The sequence below is a fragment of the Glycine max genome, chromosome 14 (genome assembly GCF_000004515.6).
Source record: "Glycine max cultivar Williams 82 chromosome 14, Glycine_max_v4.0, whole genome shotgun sequence".
Classification (NCBI taxonomy): domain Eukaryota; kingdom Viridiplantae; phylum Streptophyta; class Magnoliopsida; order Fabales; family Fabaceae; genus Glycine; species Glycine max.
This window is the reverse complement of record NC_038250.2, coordinates 4,637,756-4,665,387: the sequence shown is the minus strand read 5'-3', so window position 1 is coordinate 4,665,387 and position 27,632 is coordinate 4,637,756. Positions and strand designations below refer to the sequence as shown.

At 31.4% G+C, this 27,632-nt stretch overlaps 2 protein-coding genes across 4 annotated transcripts; both read right to left on the bottom strand.

Moving 5' to 3' along the window:
* Window positions 1–7,883: 7,883 nt before the first annotated feature.
* On the bottom strand, window positions 7,884–11,839 carry LOC100794125 (probable 2-oxoglutarate-dependent dioxygenase At5g05600). Its single transcript, XM_003544033.4, has 3 exons — window positions 10,972–11,839; window positions 10,064–10,394; window positions 7,884–8,523 (listed from the first exon to the last, which is right to left on the bottom strand). Exons 1-3 carry the CDS (start codon window positions 11,475–11,477, stop codon window positions 8,275–8,277), a joined length of 1,086 nt encoding a protein of 361 aa, XP_003544081.2. The 5' UTR covers window positions 11,478–11,839; the 3' UTR covers window positions 7,884–8,274.
* A 7,439-nt stretch (window positions 11,840–19,278) lies between these two features.
* LOC102662071 (uncharacterized) lies at window positions 19,279–25,349 on the bottom strand. Of its 3 annotated transcripts, none has more exons than XM_041009258.1 (10): window positions 24,971–25,349; window positions 24,632–24,765; window positions 24,126–24,210; window positions 23,791–23,844; window positions 22,994–23,296; window positions 20,395–22,537; window positions 20,258–20,323; window positions 20,070–20,179; window positions 19,937–19,999; window positions 19,279–19,638 (listed from the first exon to the last, which is right to left on the bottom strand). In XM_041009258.1, exons 6-10 carry the CDS (start codon window positions 20,735–20,737, stop codon window positions 19,552–19,554), a joined length of 669 nt encoding a protein of 222 aa, XP_040865192.1. In that variant the 5' UTR covers window positions 20,738–22,537; window positions 22,994–23,296; window positions 23,791–23,844; window positions 24,126–24,210; window positions 24,632–24,765; window positions 24,971–25,349; the 3' UTR covers window positions 19,279–19,551. The 3 variants fall into 3 exon arrangements, with proteins under 3 accessions (XP_040865192.1, XP_040865193.1, XP_040865194.1); XM_041009259.1 differs by having other exon boundaries at window positions 23,141–23,296; XM_041009260.1 differs by having other exon boundaries at window positions 19,279–19,635; window positions 20,395–23,296.
* Window positions 25,350–27,632: the final 2,283 nt, after the last annotated feature.

Genomic DNA, 27,632 nt, shown 5'->3' with positions numbered 1-27,632 from the left:
CAAAGTTATAATTGCAAATACTATGTAATACTCAGCTAGTGGTTTGTGTGATTTTCCTTGCATAGTAAAATCAATAATCTTCTTTATACTGAAGGAAAAATATAATCAAATGTCTTCTAGAATCTTGTAACAAAAAAATACCCCTATTTCGATCGACAATTTCCTGCCGTTCGACTTTTAAAAGTGAAACAATTGAACCAAAGACTAGTCGCTAGCCAAAGGACATTAAATCATGAATGAAAGGGATAAAATGGTATGCAGTAATATGAAATGAAATCTGCTTGATTATTCTCTTATTCATTCTAACCCTTTTTCCCCTTGTATGCTTGTACAGAGCGAAAAATCTTAAAATTTGAATAATTTGATACGTATTTTTTTTTAAAGTAATGATGTGTATATAATAAACAAGGAGGGCACTGAAGCCTTACAACAACAACAATGTACAAGATGTGATACTTGTTTGAGATCATAGATAAAAACTTTTTTCTTACTTAAAAATATTTTATTTATTAAAAAGTTTATGGTTAATGTTTAATAAGAAATATTTGTTATTTTAAATCATTCTTTATTTTAATATTTTACACATGAAAATAATTTTTTCATTAGTATATATAATACAATCATTTTTAAATATATTTAATAAAATTTAAATTTCACTATTTTATTAATAAATTTAAAATAAGGATAATGATACAAAATGAAATTTTATTATAATTTGATTCAATATTAATATAATTACCTATTTTCTGAGTGATTGAAGTTCACATCTTAAAAAAAGTTTTCAAGGTTAAATGATTCTTAAAGTTTTATGCGAAGTTTTTAATTAGGCACTTATAATTTAAAAACTCTTAATAATATTCTTAGAACAAACATTTTTATGTGCTAGGAAATAACATTCTTAGATATAATATTTCTAGGATGTGATTTCAAAAAATGTAAGAAGATTCCATTAAATAAACACTCTCATATAGTCAGGTAGTCACATATCTTTTTTTTTTTTTTTACTGAATATATCTTTCTTGTCTTGTAATAAGTGTTTTATGAATTTTTATGTCAAATTAATTCCATTGTTCTCTTTAATTGGTCATCAACCCAAGAATGATTTTAAATTTCCTTAATTATTTTACTCAATACTTAAATTTCCACAAATTAATGTTACATATAATAATATATTTCTAAATCATCAATAAATTAACATCGATTAAAATAATTTAAAAATAAAATATAAACATTTATATATATATATATATATATATTTATAAATGTATAATTTACGAGATATTTATTAGTCATAAGAAAAAATATTAAATGCTATTTTCATTTTTAAACGGAGTGGATTGATTAACCTCATTAAAAAAATGAGCAGCTTTCATTTTCAAACTCGTGCTGTTTGACAAAATTTTCACTTATTTTTAAAAATTATTTCTGGCGTGCGTGTTAGAAACAACTGCCTCAAAAACACTTATTTTTAGTTGCAAGTGACGGACCAACTAAAATCATGTTTGTCCACTTGACACGCACTGAAGTTACCCCTTATGTCTCCAAATTCTTATGCCTCGTCTTCCCCGCCCAAAGTATAATTAATATCATTCGCCAATTAGCAATTTTATAACCTCTAGGGAATTTCAGTCAAAGAGCTGTAAGCTGCAACAAATTTTTTGGTAATATACTCTTTGAGACTTGTAAACGAGCTTGTAACAGTTTTTTTTTTTTTTTTTATCTTGTGAGAATCGAAAACAGTTTATCCAGATAATTATGAAGAATTAAGAAAGTAATATGAATTACTAGGTGAATAAGTGAATGTCTGTGTGCATGAGTTCTAAAAATGGTACTTCCTTCATTTAAAGATGATCAATGTTTTAACATTTTAAACTTTTAATGGAAAGGATAAATTAAAATTTTCTCTCTAAAAGTAAACAAAAGAAATAAAATTATCTTGATGAAATATGTCATGCAATATGAGTACTGTAGAAAATTTATATTAAGGAGGGGCATGTCCCCATGGAAAACTACAAACAAATATTTCGAGGCATAAACAATCCTATAAAATCTTTCAGCAGAAACTGAAGGCAATCTGCAAGTGGATTACAAAGAAGATTTAAGCCAAGGTCCTCTTTGTGAGCTTAACCGGCTACATGATCTACTAACTAACATATGGATCTCCCTAATCCTACACATGTAGTATGAGTTCCTAATCCTTATTAACTCAGTGACGAATTGCTTTCACTGTAGAATTAGAACATGGTAGAGAATTCATTGTAAAATTAAGTTTGAAGTAAAAATAATTTTGTCAATAGATCAAAAATCTTATTTTTATATTTATTTTATTTTTATCCGTTAAATTTATTATCATATTTTCAACTGTAAATCAACATCCATATCTCGAGATCGAGCTAAGACATAAGTACTAACAAACCGGACCACAACACATGCATGTGAATCACATTCCACCAATTCTTTTTTCTGGCAACTACATTATATTCCATGTTCTTTCCAGGCCTGTATAAAGACCCCACAACGACCAAAAGAGTTGAAGAATTCAAATTAATGTACATTGAATATATACATGCAATATGTATATTGGATATATGAATGTAGCCGATTAGCCACTTAACTAACGACATCATCACTTTTAATTCATATAAACTAAAATTAATCAATAGACCAACATAACTAATTAAAGAGTCTTACTAGCTAGTACTTTTAACATAATTCAGCCGGCAATGCAAACAGGAAGTTAACACATTAGTTGTGATTTTTGAATTAGGTTGAAGTTGAACCCCGGTATACATTCTAACTTAATTTGTCCAACATGATAGTTACCACCCTTAATATAAGCCATTAAAATTTGGCCACTCGATCCGTGCATGTGCACTGTGTTCCCAGTAGGGTATGTAAAGAGCTTTTTCCTATTAATTACTTACATCTGGTGACTGACTTCTCTAATGTGATTGAATGGCTAAATTTTAGACAATGACAAGAGCAAACCGTTTATCCAATGTACATTATTTTTTTAAGGGTCTCGCGGGCTAATATTTTTAGGCCAGTTAAAGAATTAAAAAAAATATTTATCGTCTAAATTATAGAACATAAAAAAAATTATGAATAACAATTTTTTATCTTTCAATAAAAATATTTTTACTTTAAATTTTTTAATTAATATTTTTAGGACATCGATTAATATTTATATTTTTTAATGAACTATTATCAACAAGAAAAATAGCAACACAATTTTTATAATTGATTGAAATTTATTAAAAATTATAATTTTTATAGGTTTCACTTGTTATTTAATGAATTTTTTTATTTTAAATAAATTTTAATCAATAATAAAATGTGTCAGATAGAGGAAATGTGTTAGAGAATATGTTAATGAGATTTGTTTTTATCACCAATAATGAAATTTTAAACTAACCTCTTTCTCTTCGTTGAGATTGATATGTAATCAAAAGGGACGAAAATTATGTCTAATATGTTGTTAATATATGGCAGTAGCGCTACCTTTTCAAACTTCGCGTCGGCACCTACCTAGCACCTCTATTAGAATTATTAGAAATAAATACTTCACGACATCATGGACGAAAATATAGTTAATCAACATATCGCTTTCATGTCTTAATTTTCGTTATTAAAGGTACTTAATCTGCCACTTGTTCCATCACACAAATGGAACAAATTGTGTAGGGAAAGATCAGAATCCAAAGAAGGTAATACTTTTCTTACTTGACAAGACGAATGAAAGGTTTTACCCCACATAAACGACGGCTTGGATAACCATGCATTGTTTGTCCCTCAATTTTATGCCATGATGCCGACATTAAACTACCATTCAGAGTTCATCATGCAGAGGCATTAGAATGCTAGTTTAGTTCTCGACCCTGCACGTTAGGAAGAAATACTATGAATCACGGGAATGCTATGCTGCTGCTAGCTACAGTCATTATGAATTAGATATGCTATGTTCTCTTCTGTCTTTGGGAACCATTTGGAATCCAACAAAGTAAAGAAAGAAATTAGAATGGCATAAATGAAAGAAATAAATAATACTAATGAAAAGGGCATGGTCAACTCCACACACTGCATCCTCTTCTCCCAATCTTAGTTCTTTCCAATTAAGTTTGTAAATATGTTCCATTTGTGGATAGGTATAGTTGAATTTTAATGTAGTTTAATTTCATCGTTCCACAAGCAATATATAACAGCAAAACTTGCTCACTTGATATGTAATAAAATGTATTAATTAAATGCATATTTGATTTTCAAGTAAAAAAGTACTTTTTGAAATAAAAGTAATTTTTTCAAATGATCATAATTATTTTATTTTTGTATGTTGGATTTGTATTAGAACACCAAATTCAAAGATTTCAAATCATGTCAACGAAAATTGATTCAATTGATAGGAATAGGATAAAAATGCATTAATTTAATAATTTTGGTTCTGTTTATCTTATTTTCCATAAATAAAGTTGTAGTATTAGTTACTTGTTAAATCCTTGCATGACTTATAAAACACAAAACAAGCGTGAAAGATTCTTTTTTCCATTGAAACAAACGTCCGTCAAACGTTAAACTGTATTCTAGAAAAATCAAATACACATTAGTAAATGATAATATAAATTTCTGTAGAAGTTTGTGGCATATCTTTGCCTCTTTAAATAATTTATTAAAAAGAAAAAGTTTCGAACCAATATAATTAAACGATCCTATCATGTGTACGTAATCCCAAATGAGCAATTCCAGATTAGGGTGACTCACTGCCACTATGAGACAACATGAGTGGCCTTTTAAAAAGAAATCAGACAAAGCGTGTCAATATATGTACAGTTTCAAGCACGTGACTAAAAAATGGTTGTGATTTGGATTTTTTTATGATGAAAACCTTAATAAATAGTTGACAATACTGACTTTTGAGCATGATGGGGCTCTAGAATATTCAACACAGTTACACTTGTTTTGTTGTGAGATAAAGCTCATTCGATCGTGACAAGAATTTATTAGGCAAGCATGTGGGTTTTAATTTAAGAACAACTTTTGTCAATACTAAGTTAGGAGCAGTTAATTAATAACTCACCTTGTTGAGCAGAGGTTTAACATTGGATACTAGATTTTTTATTTATTTATAAGAATGAAAGATAAATATTAGATAATTTATAAAAATTTATATACAATGTGATTAATCAATTGAATTAAATTTCTTAACAGTTAGAAAGAACCCATCTGTTAGGATTCATGAGAAATGAGAAATTATTATATGATTTGAAACTATTATTTATTTATGATCATAGTTAATTTTTATATTATATACAATCAAAATTTTAATTTTTAAGAAAGAATTAATATACCTCAATTACTTGTTAGGTATACGGTGATCTATACTAAAATTATCTATAAAAAAAAAAATCTTATTTCATGAATCCATCGATCCCCCCCCTAAATAACTGCAGACAATCATCTGGAGAATCTCGATGTGTCATACAATTTATATTGTTCATTGAGAATCTGCAACTTAACCCCTCGCCCTCACCACAGATAAGAAAATAAATAAAGAAATGAAAAACATTTGTCTTGTATCAAATGCGATGGAGGAAATTCGACATCCCATTTCCACGTATTAAAAAAGGAATATTAATTTCTTTAATAATTTTCATAACTATGATAAAGAAATGACACATGCACGAAAGCGAGCATCAACTTGTGATATTTAGAATCAGATACATCACAAAGACAAAAGGTTATATGCTCGTGAAAAAAAGAGTCAATTACAGTTGTCATTGTTGAAAAAAAATTGTCTAATAAAAATTGATCGAAGTATTAGTATTATGAATTTAAATTAATAATAAGTTGTGTCAAATTATGATTTTTTTTTCACGTTGAGAATCATCATTTCTAAAAAATATGAATCTGAAAATCATGATTTCTAAGAATAATGAAATTTATTTGGTTAGTAATTAAGATTAATTCTCATATAAATTTTCTGTGAACAAAAAAGTAACATATATAGTAATTCTACTACAAATTTTTATTATTTAACATATTAAATAATGAATTAATAAGAGTAACAAAACATTTTTATAAACTTGTTTTTAAATTTAAAAAATTACATTTTCACTTTTTCCCATGAAAATATTTTTGTTAGAAATGTAGTAAAACAATTCCCGATAAACATGGTTTCCTGAAAATGTTATTTTAAAACAATTAAACATGGAAAAAAAAAAATTTCATGAAACAAAAAAAAATTCTTATACCAAGCATCCCTTAACGCTTTTTGTCATTGGACAAAATTTTGACCGATTAAGTTCTCAAAAAATTTTAAAAACTCAAATTTTAATCCTGTACATCTATATAAAATAAAAAAAAAATAATGTGATTCAAACTTTGTTTGAAAAACTAAAAATTGAATTTTTAAACAGTTTAAAGACATTAATTGGTTAAATTTTTATTTAAAAACTAAAAACTTTAAGAAAAAAAATTAGAAAACATTAATCCATCAAACTTTTGTTTAAAACTAAAAAAATAAAATTTTAAAAAGTTTAAAAATTAAAAACTTAATCAGCCCGTCAAAATACTAGTATTCATAAAATGTCACACACAAAAGATATTTTCACACTTCTTTTCACAGTTAGATCAATCATCAATACATCTCCCCCGGCCTACCCATATTTCAATTTTCAAGAGACTAGTCTCTTTTAATTAATCCCCATTCTTTCTATCTGTTTTTTTTCTTCCTATAATGCAAACTCAATTGTGTTATTATTGTTTTAGATGGTGACTCACGAGCGTATCCACCTTAGATCAGATCATCAGCTGTTTGAAATCTCCCACAAACGTCTCAATCAAAGTATTGTGCTATGTTTTTTATTGTTATTATTTTCTTTTTAATATATTAAGTTTGTTAATTAGTCTGGTCTAAACATCTTGTTCTCATGATTAAGCGTTGTGTTTTTTTTCCAAGTACATGAATGTCTACCATTCAAGCCAAAGTGTGTGATGAAAATATCCTGATTGAATATTGGGTTTATTTCATGAGTTTGCTTTTTTTCCTAATCATTGATTGATATAGAAATCACCTTCTATAAACTCAGAGAAGACGTTAATATTTACTTATTTCGTGAGATTTTATTCTAATTGATTGCCACTATCGGATGATCATTCATGATTTTGGGTGGCACACGGGAAGCTCAATGCCATGAAAGCGTGGTAGATCTGGTTTGATGCCATATGGAAAGTGGTTTTTGTTGGCATGAGATAGATTGTGCTCATTGCGAAGCAAAGATCAAGTTCTGAAATCATCATTTTTGTTTTTTTAATGAAGGGACTTACCTAAGTTGGCCAATCTTAAGGAACTATTAAGTTAGTTAGCAGTTCAACAATTAATATAACATAAGTATTTCACTCTTCCTTTGTTGCTTACATATAGCAATTCAAAATCCCTAATGTGTAACTTTTTTAATCGTTATGCAAGTCCTTAGTGATAAAATATAGAATTTTGCTTGATACGACAATCTATAGTGTTGGTTTGCTTGATAAAATATAGAACTTTTTTAATCGTTAGTACCTAACGTAAGTATTTTATTTCTTAGCTTTTTCGCCCCACTTGGCTATATCTTTCGGTGGTTACTTCATATTTATCATTCTATGTTGGTAAATATTTATTAACCACCTATTACATGTTGGTGGGGCTGAATATGTAAGTTTTATGGGTACATCTTGTATCCCTTTTAATATTATTATACCTTTGCCTATAAAAAAAACTGACAATCTATATATATATAGTATGAGAATATAAATATTATTTTTTTAAAGGATGAGAATACAAATAACACTCTCCTAAAAAATATTTATTTTTAAATAATGCCGGAGACAATGTAGAAAGAAAAAAGTAGTGGAGTTCAATAATTAATTTAGTGCATTGAATTTGAAGCAGGCTTGTCAAGCATTGCATCATACAATTAATACAGTACATACTATTACTATATGATACAAATATTGCCCCTAAGATTATGGTGCACTTATCACCGTCATCTGTTGGGAATGTGGGGACACAAATCTCTAATAATTACAAAGCTATAGGAATGATCTTTGCGGACCTCCCAAATTCATCCATTAACATAAACAGTTTTTCCACATCAATTTCATATCTATATTATCCAATTGCTTTTGTGGTTTAACTATTAGGCAATTTGTTCAGACAAGTACATATCTAGGAACAGGATTTACAATACTATTAATTATATAATATTGCAAGCAATGTCCTTGTTGATAACGATATATCGATCATCTTGGAGATTTTAACGATTCCACATGAGATTTTCCGCATGGTCCTCTCAATCTAATGAAGAGCCTGTATTCATCAAAGGTCATGGGCGTGTAGAGTGCAGGTTTGTCTGGCTTTACCAATTCCTTTACTGGTTCAATGGGTATGTCACTTTTGGGATTGTAGAAGAAGGCTAGGGAAACTCTCTCTTTGTTTGAATTTACTAGCACCCTGTGCTCCACACTCTTGTAGTTTGCATTGCTTAGAACCTTGTCAAACAAAAACTAAAATAAATTAGTATGATTTTCTCATTGATAAGCTACATACTAAAGATCTAACATTGAATTTCAACTGGAAGTAACATGGTCATGCAAACTTAAAATCGGAGACAAAAATCTACCTTATATGTTTGTACCGCGACATTGCTTAAGCAAAAGCAAATATATATCCCTAATCTATAACTATTATAATGATAATTATCTTATTTAGTATACGTATTTATTATTTCTAATTTATCCTCAATTATTTTTTTCATTACTATCTATCTAAAAAAAAAGCAAAAAATAATATTATCATTCTCAAACGCCTATGACATACTTAATTGTCTCACTATTACACAAATCTCAATTGTTTTGTAAATAGCCAGACACAAAGTGCCTCATTTTTGCCCTTAGCCTTGGCTTATATAATGATCTTAGCAATATCAGTGTCATTTGCACCGTGACTAGCCAAATTTTTAAAAAAAACATCACTAATTCGTGCGGTAGTTGGTACCCTATTCTGTCATTTTTTTTCAGTCACGATAACGTCATGCACTCATTAGGTGTTTATTTTATTTTGACTTAGTACATACCTCATAAAACTTTAATCAATGTAATGTCTATTTTGAATTTTTTTTATTAAATATAAATAAGCATAGATTATAGGTATCTTAACAGTACTCTTTTAGTTGAAGTCTCAATTATTGGAGCGTGCTCTAACCTTTTGTAGTAGTCAACATAATCTAGATATATTTCATCTTATACAGTCATGATAGAAATAATATTTTACTAGGTGCAGTGTTTGGTCTTTTGAACATCGTCAAAAGATGCAATTATGTACTAGCTAGTTATAATTGGTAGATCATTGATCATAGCTTTATATGATGAGGGTATGATTGGTATGAAGGATAGAGTTTCAGTCACAAACTTAGGAAGGTAAAAGCAAAAATGAGCTTAAGCAATGAAATCATTTGTTCAGAAATGTCTTGTCAATAAAGAAAGACCTTATCCCTATAATGCTTTGGCCAACAGGCCAAATGCTATCTATTTTTATGTGTGCGCGCTGATTCTGCGACAGTGAAAAGAACATTCTTTATAATTAAGATCTCTTTCAAGTTTCAATCAAACTATCACTAATAAAAATTATTTTACTACTAATTTATAATAAAACATTTATCAATAGTTTCTATTATTAACAGTTATACTAATAAATAATTTTATTAGTATAAGAAATTAGAAATTATTATTAATCTGCGTTTTAAAATATTAAATAGAAAGATCTATAATTAAATATTAATGTATAACTATTTTACCGTGTGTTCATATATAATATATTTTTTCATTGAATAAAATAAAACCCTAAATGAGATCACATGCATGTGTGTAGAAACATTGAAATGGCCACATCCGTCAAAAAATCCGACGAATTAAGGACAAAACTAAAAAAGAATCAACCCTCAACTTGTACCCTCATGTGACAGATGCATGTATCATGAATTTGTAGCCAAAGATTCCATGAGGATAATTATGGGAGAGAGAGAGCATTCACCTGAATTTGGTCTCCAATATTGACAATAAAAGCATGGGGAAGGGGCTTCACCGTAATCCAATTGTTGCCTTTTCGGACTTGAAGACCAGGGACTTGGTCGTCAGAAAGTAAAAGTGTCATGCCTCCTGGATCTGAGTGCGAAGACAAACCCAGCGTCAACTCTGGCCTTGGACACTTTGGGTAAAAATTCACCCTCATGCATGCTCCAACATCTTCTCCTCCAAAAGCTTTCTGAAGAGCATCCTCTTCCAATCCAAGGTTTATGGATAGAACCTTCATCAACCTCCCACATAGCTTCACCAGCTCTCTCCCATACTCATCACACACTTCCCTGCATTAATTCAAGTTTTTATATAAATATATATGGTTGTTATCTTAGCTAGGGATATAATATAGTTAATAACTTTAAAAATTTAAATAGTTAATTTATGATATATGGTATTCGAGTCTCTTGTATTCAATTGTAATCTAGAATTATATTCAATCTTAGTCAATCTCATTCTTCCAATAGAAAAGCAATGAATTTATGCATTATTCATGCATGCTTTGTGTACAAAGGAGTCTTGGGTGATAGAACATGCTAGACATATAATATAATTAATCATTCATGTATATATCATTATGGTTTAAACATTTTGGGTAATTCGATATCATACGTGTTATATACCAAAAGACAAGACATACAATTATACAATTAAGAACTCGACCACATACAGCAAGAGAAATCATGACAATAATCACTTCTAAATTTAAAATATTTTTTTAAAGAAATAGAGGTCAAATAAACTTATTATAAGAATATATGGTAATGAACGATAATTTAAAAACTGATCTTCACACGATCAGTTCATAGACTATTTTCTGGTAAAAATTAAATTCATCACAAGTTTATTAAATTAGATATGTACCTGCAAGAGGGAGGCTGACTGGGCCATTTGTTATTGTCCTTCAAAGACAAGGGAAGGTAATGAAGATAATAGTAATCACTCCAGTCAAGAATGGCACCTTTCTCAATCCCAAGCCTGCTACCATACCCTTCATAGGTTTTTGGCGAGTTTGCATACTGCTGCTTCACCTCCAAAGGCATGTGAAAGAACTGGCGCCAAGTTTCCCTAGCCATGTCCATCAGCTCAGGGCTAACACCATGGTTCACGATTTGGAAGAAACCCCACTCATTACAAGCCTCAGAGATTTTCTTCAGTGTGGAGGCTCGAGCATCTGGGTCACCACCATAAAGCCCTGCAAGGTCAATGATTGGGATGTTGGCATCATCAACAGCAACGGCATCATCAGATGGACGGTCACTGAGGGGTTTGATATACCTCTCAGGGATTGAATCTGTGCACCTTTCGGACAAGGACTGAACTCTGACTATTGGCTCAGGCCAATCTTGTGGGCTATTGTTTTTCATCATTCTAATCTTTAACTACACAAAGTTTGTTTTAGGCTTGTTCTCCAAGGTACTCTTCATAGTTCACATATATATATATATATATATATGTGTGCACTAAAGTACTATGAAAAAAAAAAAACAAAGGGTGTTGATTTTATTGCAACAGTTGGGGTACGTGGGTGTTAGATAGAGAGAGGGAGAGGTGGGCGCGATGGGGCATGGGGTGAAATGGACTTGAATATGAAACGTGGAATTCGTGGGTGTTTAATAGGTGTGAATGCTTCATAAGTTAATGCAAAAGAAAAAATTAGATGAGGCAATTTAGTGGGTGTTTTTTTTTTTTTTTGCAAAGATGGGGTGGCAGCAGGTCGCCTTGAAGTAGTTGACGCAAAAGAAATAAAAGCAGCATATATCAAATGTGAATTTATTTGCTCTGGTTCATTTTATTATTTCGAAAATGTTTACTGTACATCAGACTGTGAATATCGTGCTACTAATAAGAATCTAATAATACATAACTTGTGGATTAAAAAATTATATGCTAACTCTCATTTAATTACAATTTATGGTAAATTTATTAACCTTTAAAATAATTTAATTTATAATTAATGTAAAATTCTTAAAAATATTAAGTGTGTCATTTATAAGGAAGGAAGTTCGTGGTAAATATCATGGTCATGAGAGGAGAATTAGCAAGTCAATGACTAAAATAAAAACAAGATATATTTAAAATATACTTAAAAGGAAAAAAAAAACAAGAAGAGTGATTATATTTTGATAACTAAAAGTTTCAAACATCAAATTAATAATTATTATTTTTCTTTTTCTTTTCTTATACATTACATCATCAATCAAATTAATCATTTATATTTCATTTTTTTTCTTTTTCTCTCAAGTTATAAATAACTTAAGATTTTTCAAGAAAAAATTTTCAAACAAAAAGGAGGAGGAAAAATTAACGAGGGTTAGGAATATTTAAAACAAAAATTGTACTATAAAGTAACATGTGTCATGTATATTGCTTACGTTACATATGACTGCCAAACAATTTATTGATGTGAACAAATGGATTATCACTAAAAATATTATAAGAAGCATAATATATCATGTTTTTGGACTATCTTTTTTATAAGAAGGCACAGAAAAATATTATATAACTAAAATAATATTTATAAGTTTCTTAAAAATATGTGAGATGTAACAAAGAATGATATACAACATTATTCTCCTTCTCATTATGTGGTTAAACTAATTTATAAGTTGCTCAAAAGTCTTAAAAACATACTTTTAAAAAGTAACGTTGGATTATGACTTAAAAAATTATTATTTTTTCTTTCAGAAACGCAGTTCGTTTCCTAAGCGGCATTCAACATGTCGTGGGTGATTTAGTTTACTGACATTTTTAATTAATTGCAGAAGTTTGATAATAATATTTTCTTGATAAGTAGTTTGATAATGATATTGATCGATAATAACGTACAATTTATATTATTATCTTAAAAAAACACTTTATAATATTATTGCAAATATACATTCTACAATGTTAATTAAAAACTAGCTAGCTATAGGATGAATATGGCCACAGCCCTCATCTTACAACTTATGTCGACAGATATGGATTGAAAGGGATAGCCATATTCCGGCGCCGTGCACAACTTGATCATTTTATGGTTTGCTATTTTAATACATATGTCTAATTCTGAACCAGAAAAATTCTGAGTTCAATAATCTTATAAGCCACCAAGATTTCTAGCCTTGCTTTCACTGTATGGAAATGTTTGAGGCTGGGATTTAAGTTGTCCCGAAGTGTTTGATGGGACTTTTATTGAATTGGCTCTCATGTTTCTTCTTTTTCCCCATCTAAAGAGCATGAACTGTTTGCATATATTGGGTACTCCCTATATGTCTCAATTGTTTTCAATTCCGATCCAGTTTTTAGTGGTAACATGAAATTAATGGTTTTGTTTATTAAAATCTTAACTGTAATTTTAATTTTTTAAATATTATTAATGTATCATTTTATTTTCTCTATAATTTTTTGTAAATTAAATAACCATTTTTTAATTATTAAAATTATGACCTTTCATAACTATGAGTGCAAGTACAGTTTCTCTGCGGAATACGATACTCGGTCTTACCGTTTTATATTATTTGTGCAACTTGGTACAACTGACCTATTCTAATTATGATGAGTTTCTGGAGGAGCTCGAGTGGAGCCATTGAGATAGGAAGCTCACCATGCTTCCAGAGAAGAACATAGATGTGACCTTGGTGAAGGAGTTTTACTCCAACATTTATAATCAGTGCAAGGTCCGAGGAAAGGTCATCAAGTTCGATGCTCAGACATTGAACACCTTCCTGGAGACGCCTGTAGTCCTACAGGAGGGCGAGAGGTACCCTGTCTTCTCCCAGTTTCTCCACAGCCAAGGAATACAATACTCGATCTTACTATTTTATAATTTTGTTGATTACATGTATATATGTCTTGATTTCTTTCTGTTCATTGAGTTTATACTTTGCTTGTGTGATGAATTAGGGTACATTGTGTACATACATGTGTGTTGTTGCGTTTGTTTGTATTGTTTATGCCATTTTAAGTTTTCGAAAATCGATGAACTTGTTAAGTCGGGCTTTCGTGTTTATCGAGTTCATACGATTTGGGTTTCTGAAACATGAACTCACTAAGCTAGAATGCTGCTCTTAGTGAGTTCATGAATTTCTGGAAATTTTGGATGAACCCACTAAGCGTGCCCTACATGCTAAGCAAGTTCATAGGTTTGTTTAATTACTTTGGCATTTTTGGGTTGATGTTCTTCAACCCTTATGAATGTTCTTCAACATTCACACAATCTGGGAATTTTTCAGAATCTGCATTCAATAAGCGGGTCTTCTATTTTGATGTTATCGTTACTCGGGCTTAGCGCTGACTACGCGCTAAGCCCAAAATGTCTCTTCATTTTTCATAAGTGGCTTAGCGCCCAAGAGACTTTTTGAATTCTGAATGTAGGCTTAGTGTGTACCCTCGCGCTAAGCAAGCTAGACACTGGACAATTCTTGTAATTGCTTGGGCTAAGCGCCATTCTTGCGCTAAGCCTAAATATGTCTCTGTTTGAATTCTAATATTATTTGGGCTAAGCGCATTCTACGCGCTAAGCCCAAATATCTCTGTGTGTGAAATATTTTGCTAATTGGGCTATAAGCACACACCTCGTGCTAAGCCCAAGCTATTTTTTGTATGTTCCACTTTGTGTTGGGTTAAGCACGCCCTACGCGCTAAGTCCAATTCCTTTTTTTGTCTTAAAATTTTGTTAATTGGGCTAAGTGTGCTACTTGCGCTAAGCCCACGCCTCTCCGAGAGGTTTCATTTTTTGAATGGGGCTTAGCGAGCCATATGCGCTAAGCTCAAATATCTCTGTGTTTTCCTATTTTCAATAATTGGGTTGAGCGCACACCCTCGTGCTAAGCCTAGTCTCCCTTTCTGAGTGTTTTGCTAAGGTTGGTGTTAAGCAACCATGTGTGCGCTTAGTGCCGAGTCCACTACATATTACCTTTATTTGTACTTTTTACTTTTGACTTTAACTATTTTACCTTTTAACTTGTGTTCTTTTTGTCTTTCTTTTTGTGCAAGTGGCTTCTAAAAAAACGCAGAGTTTCCACATCACAAGCTAGGCCACAAGTGCCCAAGACAAAATAGGACTCCACCAGGTTGACATCAAAAGTGACTTGGCATAGATATCAGGAGAACGTTCATCTCCGGAACATCCTTCCAGAGAGGAACGTACAACTAGCCTACTCTGATTATGATGAGTTCCTGGAGGAGCTCGAGCGAGGGCATTGGGATAGGAAGCTCATCAGGCTTCTAGAGAAGAACATATATGTGGCCTTGGTGAAAGAGTTTTACTCCAACATTTATGATCCTGAGGACGACTCACCTAAACAGTGCAAGGTCCGATTGAAGGTCATCAAGTTTTATGCTCAGACATTGAACACCTTCCTGGAGATGCTTGTGGTCCTATAGGAGGGCAAGAGGTACCCTGCCTTCTCCCAGTTTCTCCAAACCTACCCTAACCACCAGGCCTTCTCCTAGTTTCTCCACACCTACCCCGAAAACGACACCAATAACTTGTTGTCTCCTTGGCAAACATACCAAGTTGTACAAGTAGTATAAAACAGTAAGATCGAGTATCGTATTCTATAGAGACTATGCTTGTACTCAGAGTTATATATATATGATTAAGCAATTAATGACTCAAGTCGAATCTTGTTTATTGATTAACTACAAGTATAACTAAAAAGAATTAACTACAAAGCAAGAAACATAAAGGTTGAGAAAACATACACTCGAAGTTATGAGATGATGTTGTGGTGATTTAAGGAACATGTTGGGGCTCTGCTTGCCAAAACTTCTCTTGATGTAATCTTAATGGATTTTTCTCTTCTTAACATTAATATGGTTATTACCCACATCTACTAGTCTATTCTAACCAAGATCCCTCGAGCGAAAGAACCTAAACCACTTAATACCACTCTCAATCCCTTGGCGATTAATTAATAAATAATTTCCATTTTAGAGATCATTTCAAAGTTCTTAACATACAAACATTTCCCAATATTTGTATCCTAAAATAGTACATAATGATGGATGATCAAACCATAAGTATGTAAATAAGCACTGGATGAATAATAATAACATTATATTAATAGATAGTTTAGAATCATTACATCACAGAGAGTTTGGTTTGCAGAGCTCCCAACAATGAGTGGTTTTAGCCTCTCATTGTCATGAGAGACTTACAAAAAATAAAGGTGGGATGAAAAGGAAGAAAATGGAAGAAAAATGATTGAAACGAATCGACCAGAGCTCCGAACAAGGATTTCCCTTGGTTGTTTGCTTCCCTCTGTTTCCTTGTTCCTCTGCTTCCTTGGTTCCTTTGTGCATAAGGAAACAAAGTATGTTTCCTTTCCTTTTATATGTTTTACCAATTAATTGGTCAATCAGAACTCTCTTGTGCGCTTAGCGCAACTCTCGCGCATGTCCACTTGGATTAAGTGGTCACGTGCTAAGCGCAAGATGCCGCTTGTTCGTGATAGTTGTCTTCCAATGTGGCTCCTTGTGCTAAGCGGTTAACTTGGGCTGAGCGATTTTGATTCACTGAGCGAGGAGATCGCGCTGAAAGCAACACTTCTGTTTATTCATCCTCTTTCATGTCTTTGCTACAACTCAACTCTACATAAAATACAACAAAAATTATTCTAAAATCAATAAATTTAGTATCTTTTGAATAAAAATTCAAAAGAAGTTATGTTTTTGTTGTTTTAACACAAAAAAAACAATAAAAAATTAAATAATTGCTATATAATTTCAGTATAACAATAATGTATGCATAACCCTTATCAATATGTATTTGTGCATCATTATCACTCTTATCCCTTTATTAATTTATAAATCATGAAAATAAAGTTAGTTATAATAAAAATGAATAGATTAGTCCGTGCAAATTAAAAATAGTTAAGAAATATTGAAGAGACTAAATGAACCCTTAAACAATGCAATATTTTGCATACATACAAACACAGTTGGCCTTAAGATTTGGTTGGAAGAGTTTATTTACAGTTTTTGTTTGTGTGTGTGTTTATCTTATGGCATAAGTACATGATCAAGAATGTGGCGATTTTCGCATGATAAGGAGGCAATTTGATTTAACATTTCAGACTATAGTGATGGTTCTTTGTCTTATTAGGCTAATAGGCCCAATGCCTATCTATTGCAGGCTGAGTTCTTTTGTTGTGGAGGGATATTGCAAAGTGGAAGGTGCTGGAAGACTGCCTCTTAATTGGTTTCTGAAGACAAGGATTCTGATTTTTTTGTTGAAAGCTTCCCTTTATAAGATTATATTTTTCAATTAATTTCAGCTAACAATAATTAGTTTAAAGATTTTATTAGAGTATGTTAGTAATACCCTTTTATTAAATAAAGGGATGAGAGTGATAAAGATGTACAAATACATAAAAAAAACCTCAAAATTTACCACGTTATTTCCTTGGATTTGAATTCCCTACCATTTTAAATTATGAATTAATCTTTATCTTGCTGGAGAAAAATTAAAATCGAGAGTAATCATTCTAGGAACTTGTGATGTGAATTAAAATGCTTATGTTCTTTCACGAATGTTAGCTTATTGGATCTTGACAAATTTCTGTTATTCTTGAGCTACTTATTCTTTACAACCTAAATTTTGCATCAGAATGGTAGTTTATTAGTTCTTGACACGTAGTTGAGACAATTTTTGGCAACATTAGAAGAATCAATGCCTTGTGTCGCGTACTAGAAAGGGTTCGCTTGTAATTGAAATGTCTCTAAACACTTATAAGGTGTGGTAAAACACAAGCTCATTAAGAAAAGGTAATCTAATTGCACTTAGTAATTTATGTATGCCATTATTGTAAAAAGATACAACTTTGAAATGAAGGCAATGTGGGGAAACATTGTTGTCCAGATTAGAGGGTTATGTGGCGGAATGGCGATCCAATGGTTCCTATAGGTAGTTGAGTCCTTCGGATAATGAGTTGGCCTTGGTATATAGTTTGTTTTGGGAGTTTAGCATACCACGTGCTAAAAGGGATTATTTTGCTGCATAAGTCATTTTTCTTTTATATCCAACATATTTTTTATAATTTCAATATTATCCTTACACATAATCTATATGAATTCATAATTTGTATGGACCTATATGAATTCATAATTCATATGAACTTATACGAATTGACCAATAAAAATTATAAATTAAAATTTTTATATAAAAAAATATATTATTATATCAAAATTAATTATTACAAAATTTGTTATGTGAATTTATATATGTATTAAATATACATTAAAAAATTTAATATTTTATATAATAATATTTATTATTTTTTTAACAAAATTGATGTATTAGTTTAATTAGTTAGAATATTGTGCTAATAAGATAAAAGTCAAATGTACTTTTAACAATCCATATTGACCGTCTGTATGAACTATATGCAAAGGTGTTTTTGATTTATCCCTCGTTGTTGGGTGTATGAGGAAATTTGTTGAATGCGGGAAGAAAATCACATGCTAAAATTTGTAAGGATAATGTTTAAGGCACGTTAGTAAAGTAGGCAAACCAAAAAAAATGCATGAAGTACATTTTGTATCTTTGATATGAAATAAAGGCAGAGATGATCGGCATAAAGTACACATTATGTGTAATGGTTAAATTTTATGCAAAATTGTAAGAGATATTAATATAATATGTATTTTTTTTAGGAATTAAAGACGGTTAGAATTTATAATAATTCATACATTTTTATTCAATCTGAATTAGATTATATATATATATATATATATGCTCTTATCGCATTTTGTGAGTTATCTTCTGGACTTATTTCAGGAAGTATACCGCCAAATGAACGAAAATTGTATAAATAAAAATATAAAATTTATGCCGCGCAACTAAATTTAAATTTCTATAAACAAATGTAAAGTTAACCTCCATAAACTAGAGATAAACTTATTAATCGACTAGAATATGTTATGATGAATTTCTGTGTTGTTTCTCTAGCACAACTTTTTAATACAAAACCATGGCATATTAGATCTGCTCAGTTAAGTTCATAAAAATTGCATCTTCATGATTCTCTCAAATGAAACATTGACATTTTTTTTTTATCTAATTTCATCATTAAATAATTGTTAACATTTAGTTTTGAGGAAAAAAATATTGATATTTTTCACATTTTATTCGTAATTTAAAAAATATCAATTTACCTGAAAATGCATTATGCAGCATGCAACTTATTGAGGTTTATTATATTATTATAATATACAAAATTATATGCTGTACACAATAATTAAATTACACTAATATCCTAAAAAAATTAAATTAAACTAATATGTGCGTCAGAAAAATAAAAAATAATAACATGCACCACGTTGGACCAAATATGTTTACAAACAGTAAGTGATGGAATCAGCTACCTTAGCAAACTGCGAGGCCAATTCTCCATTCCAGAACTTCAACTTCGAAAGGAAATGAATAAGCGTATCGATGAAAATAAGAAATGCAACCAATCATAACTGCCACCATTTACGATTTTCCATTCTTTTAGCGAGCTCAGTTGCCATGGATGCAAAGTCTTGTGCCCCATTTTGCAACTCCTCAGTACGTTCGTTGAGTATCAAGTAAAAGAATGGCAAGACATGGTTAGATAGAAAAATAATACACGCATTTGGGAGAATTCCAGCCAAGTTTCAATTCATAGTAACTAAAAAATACTTTGATTTCTCATACAGCTAGGTGTGTGTGGGTGTGTAAGAAATGTCTGTTTTTAGAAACTTGATAAAAATGGAGTTTCTTTTTGGTGATTCAGGCTTTTATGTTCTTTGAAAAGGAGAAGTTTGAAATTGTCAAAAATAAGATACGGGTAATGAATTAAGGAATCAAACAATCATCTACCTGGAGTTTTTCTTGCCGCTCTACAAGTTTGTCCCTTGCAAGTGCAGTTGCTGCCGAGGCATCCTGACACCAGTAAAAAGTCAAGACATGATCTAAAATGAGTAAATTACAGAATTTTCAGATCTAGATTTACCCCCGTCTTTCTGTATTTAGCCTTAATTTCCTCAGCTGTTCTAGCTTTTGGTTTCGAGTCTGTGCTCACTTCTTCAAGTAATTTCTGTCTGTCTGTTCCTTTCCCTTTATCTGCAAGGCAACCATTTAATATTCAAAAGATAAAATCATAAAATACTTTTTGGAGAAAATAAAACAATATAGACGTACCTCTCTTGTCAATATCGATTTTCTGAGGAGATGAAAAGACTACAGGTTCATCAATTTGAATGTCATCTGCAAAAAGATAAGGTTAACATTTTAAGAAAATAAAGAATAGTAGGCAGTAGAAAATGTTAGGGACAAACCTATGTCAATCACAAAAGGATCTTGCTTATCTACTGTGCTCGAGGAAGACTTTAAGAAAGGAGGACTGGAGAATAATTGTTTTAAATTTTCCAATCTATTAGTATGAACTGCTTGATTTGCATTCTGATCCGCATTCCCCACTTTAAAGCTCTTAGCTATATTAAGAAAGATATGAGCAGCACCCCACAAATCAGTAAATACAAGTTCAAAAGGTTTTGAATAGACTGATTTAGAGGAAGAAGAGGGAAGTCTATGAGATTTACCAACACAACAATGATTACAATAATCAGAAACATTTTTATTGATTGGTGGACTAGTACAAAGTTTAAAGACAATTTTCATAGCATCCACACTAGGATGACCTAGTCTAGAATGCCAAGTAGAAAAGGAACATGAAGTATAAGCAGCTGTATTTACAATAGGAACAACAGATTTACAAGAATCTGTATCTAAAATAGGAACAACAGAATCACTTCTATCAACAGAAACAGAAGCATTTTTACTTACAAAAACAGAATTAACAGAAGCAAAATCAGCAGTGCTAAGAGACTGAGAAGTCCGAGGCACCAAAGACTTTAAGGCGGGAAATTGGTAGAGACCATCACGTCCCACTAACCCTTTAAAAAGAGTTTCTTCAGTGTATTGTGATTTAACAAGACAAAAAGAAGAATGAAATTCAAAGAAAGCATAATTATCTTTGCAAAATTGACTCACACTAACTAGATTTTTAGTAATTGAGGGAACAACAGCATATTACTTAGGACAAGAGACAAATTAGGTTTTAAAGGAGAGGGAAATGTAGAGACACCTGAGGAATTGACATTAAGTCCTTGACCATTACAAATAGTAATCTGGTCAGGACCCTCAAAATGAGTTAGCTGCTGGATGTTTTGGGACATATTGGTGACACGGAGAGATGCACCAGAATCAGGATACCTGCTCTGTGAAGGAGACTGAGCAGTGCTGGTAAGATAAGCCTGAGAAGCAGCATGAGATGTGGAACTCGAAGGCACAGGATTGGGTGTATAGGGTAACTGAGTTGGATACAGTTGAGGGTAGGCAAACTGAGGTAGCAACATGTATTGAGGTTGGTGAAAGTAAGAGGGAGTCCAGAACGGGGGCACCACTAAGCTGGTGCTTGAGTAGTGGTAGATGCAACAGGAGAAGCCACAGTCGAAACCGCAGAGGAAGCAGCAGAAGTAGTAGAAGCCATAGGAATAGTAGCAACATAGTTCTCATCATTTGTGACACACTTGGCATTGGACATCAACAAAATGATCTCGACCACCACCACCGCGTCCAAAGCTCCGACCACCAAGATTGTGCCTACCAAAACCACAGCCACCTCACCTAGCCGTGTGATTGTTAGCAGTTTCAGAAGCCAGATGAACTTGACCTTGCAAATTAGAATTTGAAGGTTGAAAGGAATCATTAGCCCTAAAATTTCCTTCAGTTAGATTAACAGAAACTAGGGAACGCTTTTTGGCCATGTCAATACGAGATTCATGCTCCAAGAGCATGGTCTCAACCTCATCAATCGTAAAATTGGCAACACATCTACTAATCAGTGAAATCGATGAGTCGTACTCAAGAGGAAGTCCATCAAGCACAAGATCAAGATGCTCAGTGGACGTTACGGTCTCTCCAACAGCCGTGAGAGAATTAACCAGTGTTTGGATCTGAAGAAGATATTCAGAAACCAAGCGGGTTTACAAGAGAGATCATGAAGCTCATTACGGATTTGGAAGCTTTGGCACAAGTGAGTGTGGATTTTGGCCCAAATCTGCCACGCAGACTTGCATCCAACAATTCGCAGAAGCATTCTCCCGAAGCCCAGAGGCTCTTCGCTATGCGAAGGTATGGGAGAGGGATATTGTACGTAGCCTTACCCTTGCATATGCAAAGAGGCTGTTTCCAGATTCGAACCCATGACCAACAAGTCACCAAGGCACAACTTTACCGCTGCACCAGGGCTCGCCCTCAAAATTGATAACAGATTATAATATTTTAATTTTCTCATCGAAAGTACTTGCCTATAATGTGCATTGAAATTGCATTTGATTTTACGCTGGGGCTCATTGTCCTACTGCAAACCATATCCCCTAACAGCTTAAACTTTCAAGTCAAGTGGGTGTAGAACATCTATATGCATGCAAACGTGCATGGATATTAGCAAAATACCAAAAAAGAATATTAGATCCTGTATGATAGCATATGCATTTATACAAAATCTCATGATTAGTTATAAACTTACAACCCTAAACTCAAAATCTCTCCGGGTGACACACATCACCCATATCAAGAAAGTTGATAGGTTACACCAAACATGCAATAACAACATTTCTCGTGTACAAAACCACAAGGCCATTTCAAAATTTGTAATTAATGGGTTACAATCTGCATCCAGACTCCAGAGAAAGTTACCCAATATCTTAATCAGAAATTTGGAACAGAAAATTTCTCTCACCACACACCAAAATTCAAACCAAAGAAAAGGCCAATGCTTCTTTTAAGCCAGCCACATAGGCAGGTACAAAAATACTAGTCTTGCTTCCAACTCAAATATGGTATAAATGAACTACAAGAATGAGTACATACCAGATATAACATTTGTGGGAACATAATAGGGTAATATTGTAATTTTTCTGTCTTCAGAGTTGAACATCAACACATATACCATCCCATGCTCAGTTCCAATATACTTGAATCTCATTAAGAGGGCAAAAATGTAAAATACCCATTTACCTATGTTTTCTTTGAACAAGTAGCATGCAAATGCAGATAGAAAATCATCTGCACAAGTATTTTACATGTAACTGGTGCCATAATAACAGAGAAAGAAGTTATGATGGATTCCCACTGCAAGGCAGAAGCAATTTGTTTGCTTTTCAAATCCCAAACCTGCCATTATCAGAAACATACTAAGCTGACTAGTGAATGAAACTGAGGAAAGGGGAGAATGAGAGTAAGGGGGAAAAAAAACTAGGCATAAATGTTAACCATTTTAAAATAACAAAAGCATCCAAGGAAAGAAAGTTCATATGTAATACCCAAAAAACAGGGTAAAATATGTTTTTGGACCCTCAAAATATCTCGAACTTTGGTTTTAGTCCATATAAAATTTTAATACATTTTTAATCTCTAAATTTACCATAGTGATACGGTTTTAGTCCCTCATCAAGAATACAAACATGTTTTTCTGTTAAAATCTACGGACTAAAAATGTATTAAATTTTTAAGGCACTAAAATTGAATTTTGAAATATTTTGAGATACCAAAAACATATTTTACAGCAAAAAATTATTACTCATATTCAGAGGGTGCCTGGTCATAAACAGTTTAAAAGATCTCATATGGAAGACCCAAAAAGAATTATAAGCTAATACGTAAGGTACCTGTATTTCATTATCACTTGAGACGCTGGCAAGAAAACCTTGATTTTCCAAGAACTGTGAGAAATTTGCAAAAAGATAAGATATAATATTATTCATGAAATCCCTCAAAATCATTTCATTTCGAGAGATTAATAAATGTACAATGTTAGATCAATAAGCATGCAAATGCACATCATACACACACTGACACACATCTGTGCATCACCAGTCACCACATACGCATATTCAAAGAAAAAATAAAACAAAATATCAAGGTAATAACCAATATAAGATTAAATGACTGATGCACATTACTCTTTAGTTTCAAGTTTCAACATGAATCCAAGATTACGAACCTCTAAATTTTTGAAGGATGCTTGCTTGGGAGAGATAAGAGTCCCTTCAATATTGTCACCACCAAACAACTTTATCTTTCCATCACTACAGGAGGGAAGAAAATGCCAGAGTCAGCTCAAAAACTGTCTAGCTCTCAATACCATAAAGTAGCAAGAATAACTAGTAATAACTAATGTACTACATCTAAGCTACTCCTCAATCATCACCACAAAGGAATAAATAGATTTTATTTTATTTTTAAAGTAAAACAGTTAAAAATACAATTTCAAAAGCACATAATAAAACATAAATATTTCCTTTAATAACATTAAAAAAAAAAGAAGGTGCATAACGTATCATAAGCTAGTTCCAATAGCATGAATCTCTATATACTGCATAACGTATCATAAGCTAGTTCTAACTAATGAAATTTCATTTCGGTATCCTTAGAAATGGAGAATTCCAATAAAGCAGAAAACATGAACAGAACGCGTTGTTCCAAAGCAAAGCAAAGCAAATAACTCACAGTGTTCCCACTGCTAATAGGCGTTGAATGTGATCAAAAGCGAGAATAGACGCAGTAGATGGAACGCCATGGTGAAGAACAACTCGCAGATCGAAATTCGGCGACGGAAAACTATCTTGCACCACGTCCTGTTGCTGAACGACGCCAAAAATGTTCAGAAACAACGTCAATTGCAGGATTTGCATTAATATATAAGCTCATACGGATGCACTATTACTATTCAACAAAAAAAAAACAAAAGGTTTCCAAACATTCTGCACCGGCATTCTTAACAGCCAGAAAAAAATAATCGAAGATGCTAGAATCTGCAATGAGCGTGAATAGCGTTTGTTTATGTACCTGAGGGCGCTGTTGCGGTGGAGATTTGTGAAAGAATCGAGAGAACATTGTTGAAGATGATCCAATCCAAGAGCTTCTTCTTCTGGCTTTTGTTTGTTTGGTTCCTCTGCTGGCCAAATTTGTATTCCGATTTTCTGTTTCTTCGTGCAGTGCTTCATCTTCAGGTGCCGCGTGAATCACCAGTATGGTGCATCGTGCACGCTTGCTCCTTCCGATTTTTTTCCCATCGAAATGGACGGTGATGCGAAGCCTGAAGGGTCACGTGGACCGTCCGATTTCAATCTTCAAAGGAGTTTCCGGGATCTGATCTCCGGAGCACCAGCACACGAAACTCGAAAGTTAACACGGGGCCCATAGAAGGCAGACACTTGGCTTTTCTCTGTCCACCTCCTCTTGAAAATAAAATAAAAACTTAAATACCAATTTGGTTTTTTATATTATTTAAACTGTATCAATTTAGTCTCCGACTTAACGCTGTTAATGGAATCAATTATTTGGGAACTTAATTAATACATTAAAATAATTTGAGGATTTAATTGGAGCTTTAAAATTTGGAAACTAAATTGATGCCTTTTAAAAATGTTAGATATATATTTTTAATATAAAATTTCATTAGTTAATAAATTGATAGTTAATCCTAAAATAAGATGTTTTTACTTTTTAAAAATGTTAGGTATACATCTTTAATATAAAAAAATTTACACAATTAATTAACTAGAATTTATTGATCGTTAAAATAATTATTATAAAAGTTAATAAATTTATCATTAATAATAATAATAATGTTACATCTTATCTTTCAGTTTTTTTACTAAAGTTTTGCTAAAAAACTTCTCATAGTTTTTTACAAAACAATATAGGGTGTTTTTCTACCTAAAAAAGTATTTGATAAAGCACTTTGACCGGTAGTTTTTCTTCGTCGTTTGATTGATAATTAATTCTAAATTTGTAAGTTTTATATATATAAAAAAAAACATCTCTAATCAGTTGGTTGTCTTACCCTCTTAATTACTAGTTCTACCATCAATATATAGATTAAATGACATGAATGAATTATTTTAACTTTATCAGATAATATAAATTCAAATCCTAATTATACAATTGTTAAATATTTGAAGATTTTTTTTTATTTACAATAATCTGACATAGAGGGACATTCGATTTAAAGGGGTGGACAAGGGCCCAAGTGTCCTCTCCCTCCTTTGAAACTTTTTATGTATATACATATTAATTTTAAGTTAATTAGTATAAAATTATTTTTGTATGTTTTTATTATAATAATGATTAAGGTTAGTTAATAAAAAAATTATAAATTTGGTTATATTTATTATTTTATTGTAATGATTAAAGTGATAATTAATGTAAAATTAGTTATGTGTTTATTATTATTATGATAATAATCAAGGTTATTATTATTCAATATAAAAAAATTTAATTTTATTTGTAAAAATAGAATTTTCTTAAAAAATATTATTTATTGAAATTTAGATATTTAAACAATTATAAAGGAAGAAAAAAAATTCAGACCCATTTTATAAGATTTCTAGATCTGCCTCCGCCGCATATAGTTAATCAGACTTAAAAAATAAAAAGTCTGAATTATAATAACCCAAAAATAATTATATTTTGGTTTGTTTTCAACCTCATAGTTCATTAATTAAGTTGAGTGAGTTGCGGTCCGTGAGCAATCCAGACAGTTTAAACCGAAATAAACAAAAAACAAGTAAAAGTTTAAGGTGTGTTTAAATCATTAAAATTATTAATTTTTATTAAACCCTAAACTAGAAGTGAGGAAATTAATTTTGAAACATTAAGAAAACAAATTTGTTTAAAGAGTTTAATTAAAAATGAAATACAAAGATAAATAAACAAACAGTTATATATGCCTTTGTCCAACTGTCCAATTCAATTACCACCTTTGTCCATGACCTGCTTGCTGCCACGAGAGACGCATCTTTCCTCACAAAAGGGCACAGGGCTGTGAGTCTGCGACTAACTATCAGCCCTAAACTTGCATGGGTTCAAAAGCTACTGCCATTTTTCTATGCAGCCACAGACACATTATTTAATTATGCAAAATCTGCCACACATAAAATAATGAACATGCTGGGTTAGACTCATTGTTTCAATCAAGATATTCCCCATTGTACTTGCATAATTAAGCCCTCACTATTCCACTGTTCCTTGTCTCGTGCCTCTTTAGTTTAAGAACACTGACTGGTAGACACCATACCAAACATATTACTTTCATAAGATTATACAATTATATTTTAATATAAGGTAAGGTTAATAATAATAAAATAATAAGAATTATGCAATGGTAGGAAGTTATTTATATTTTAGATGGTATACTATATATTGAAATAAATTGGTAAAATAAAGTATATCAGTTCATTTTTAAATTATTTAAGATTTTCCTAAATTTAATTTATTTTGTTAAAAAATAATATCATAGTTAGATCAATAAAATTTAATATTTATAAAAATTATAAGAAAAAAAATATATTTTACTAAATTTAATATTTAATATTATGAATATTAAATATATCTATTGTTTTAAATATATCTGTTGATTGATTTTGTCATTATGAATATTATGGTGATCGTTTTAAATATATCTATTGTTTGTATTTTATTATAACTATCATCTTGTGCATTTATA

What these genes read in the sequence shown, in the direction of transcription:
- LOC100794125 (XM_003544033.4), bottom strand. Translation starts at nt 11,477, where the DNA reads ATGATGAAAAACAATAGCCCACAAGATTGGCCTGAGCCAATAGTCAGA. An exon ending in AGTCAGCCTCCCTCTTGCAG is followed by an intron (nt 10,395 to 10,971) that starts GTACATATCTAA and finishes GAATTAATGCAG; the next exon opens with GGAAGTGTGTGATGAGTATG. An exon ending in ATATTGGAGACCAAATTCAG is followed by an intron (nt 8,524 to 10,063) that starts GTGAATGCTCTC and finishes TTGTTTGACAAG; the next exon opens with GTTCTAAGCAATGCAAACTA.
- LOC102662071 (XM_041009258.1), bottom strand. Translation starts at nt 20,737, where the DNA reads ATGAAAATTGTCTTTAAACTTTGTACTAGTCCACCAATCAATAAAAAT. An exon ending in CTAAATACAGAAAGACGGGG is followed by an intron (nt 20,000 to 20,069) that starts GTAAATCTAGAT and finishes TACTGGTGTCAG; the next exon opens with GATGCCTCGGCAGCAACTGC. An exon ending in AGCGGCAAGAAAAACTCCAG is followed by an intron (nt 19,639 to 19,936) that starts GTAGATGATTGT and finishes GAACGTACTGAG; the next exon opens with GAGTTGCAAAATGGGGCACA.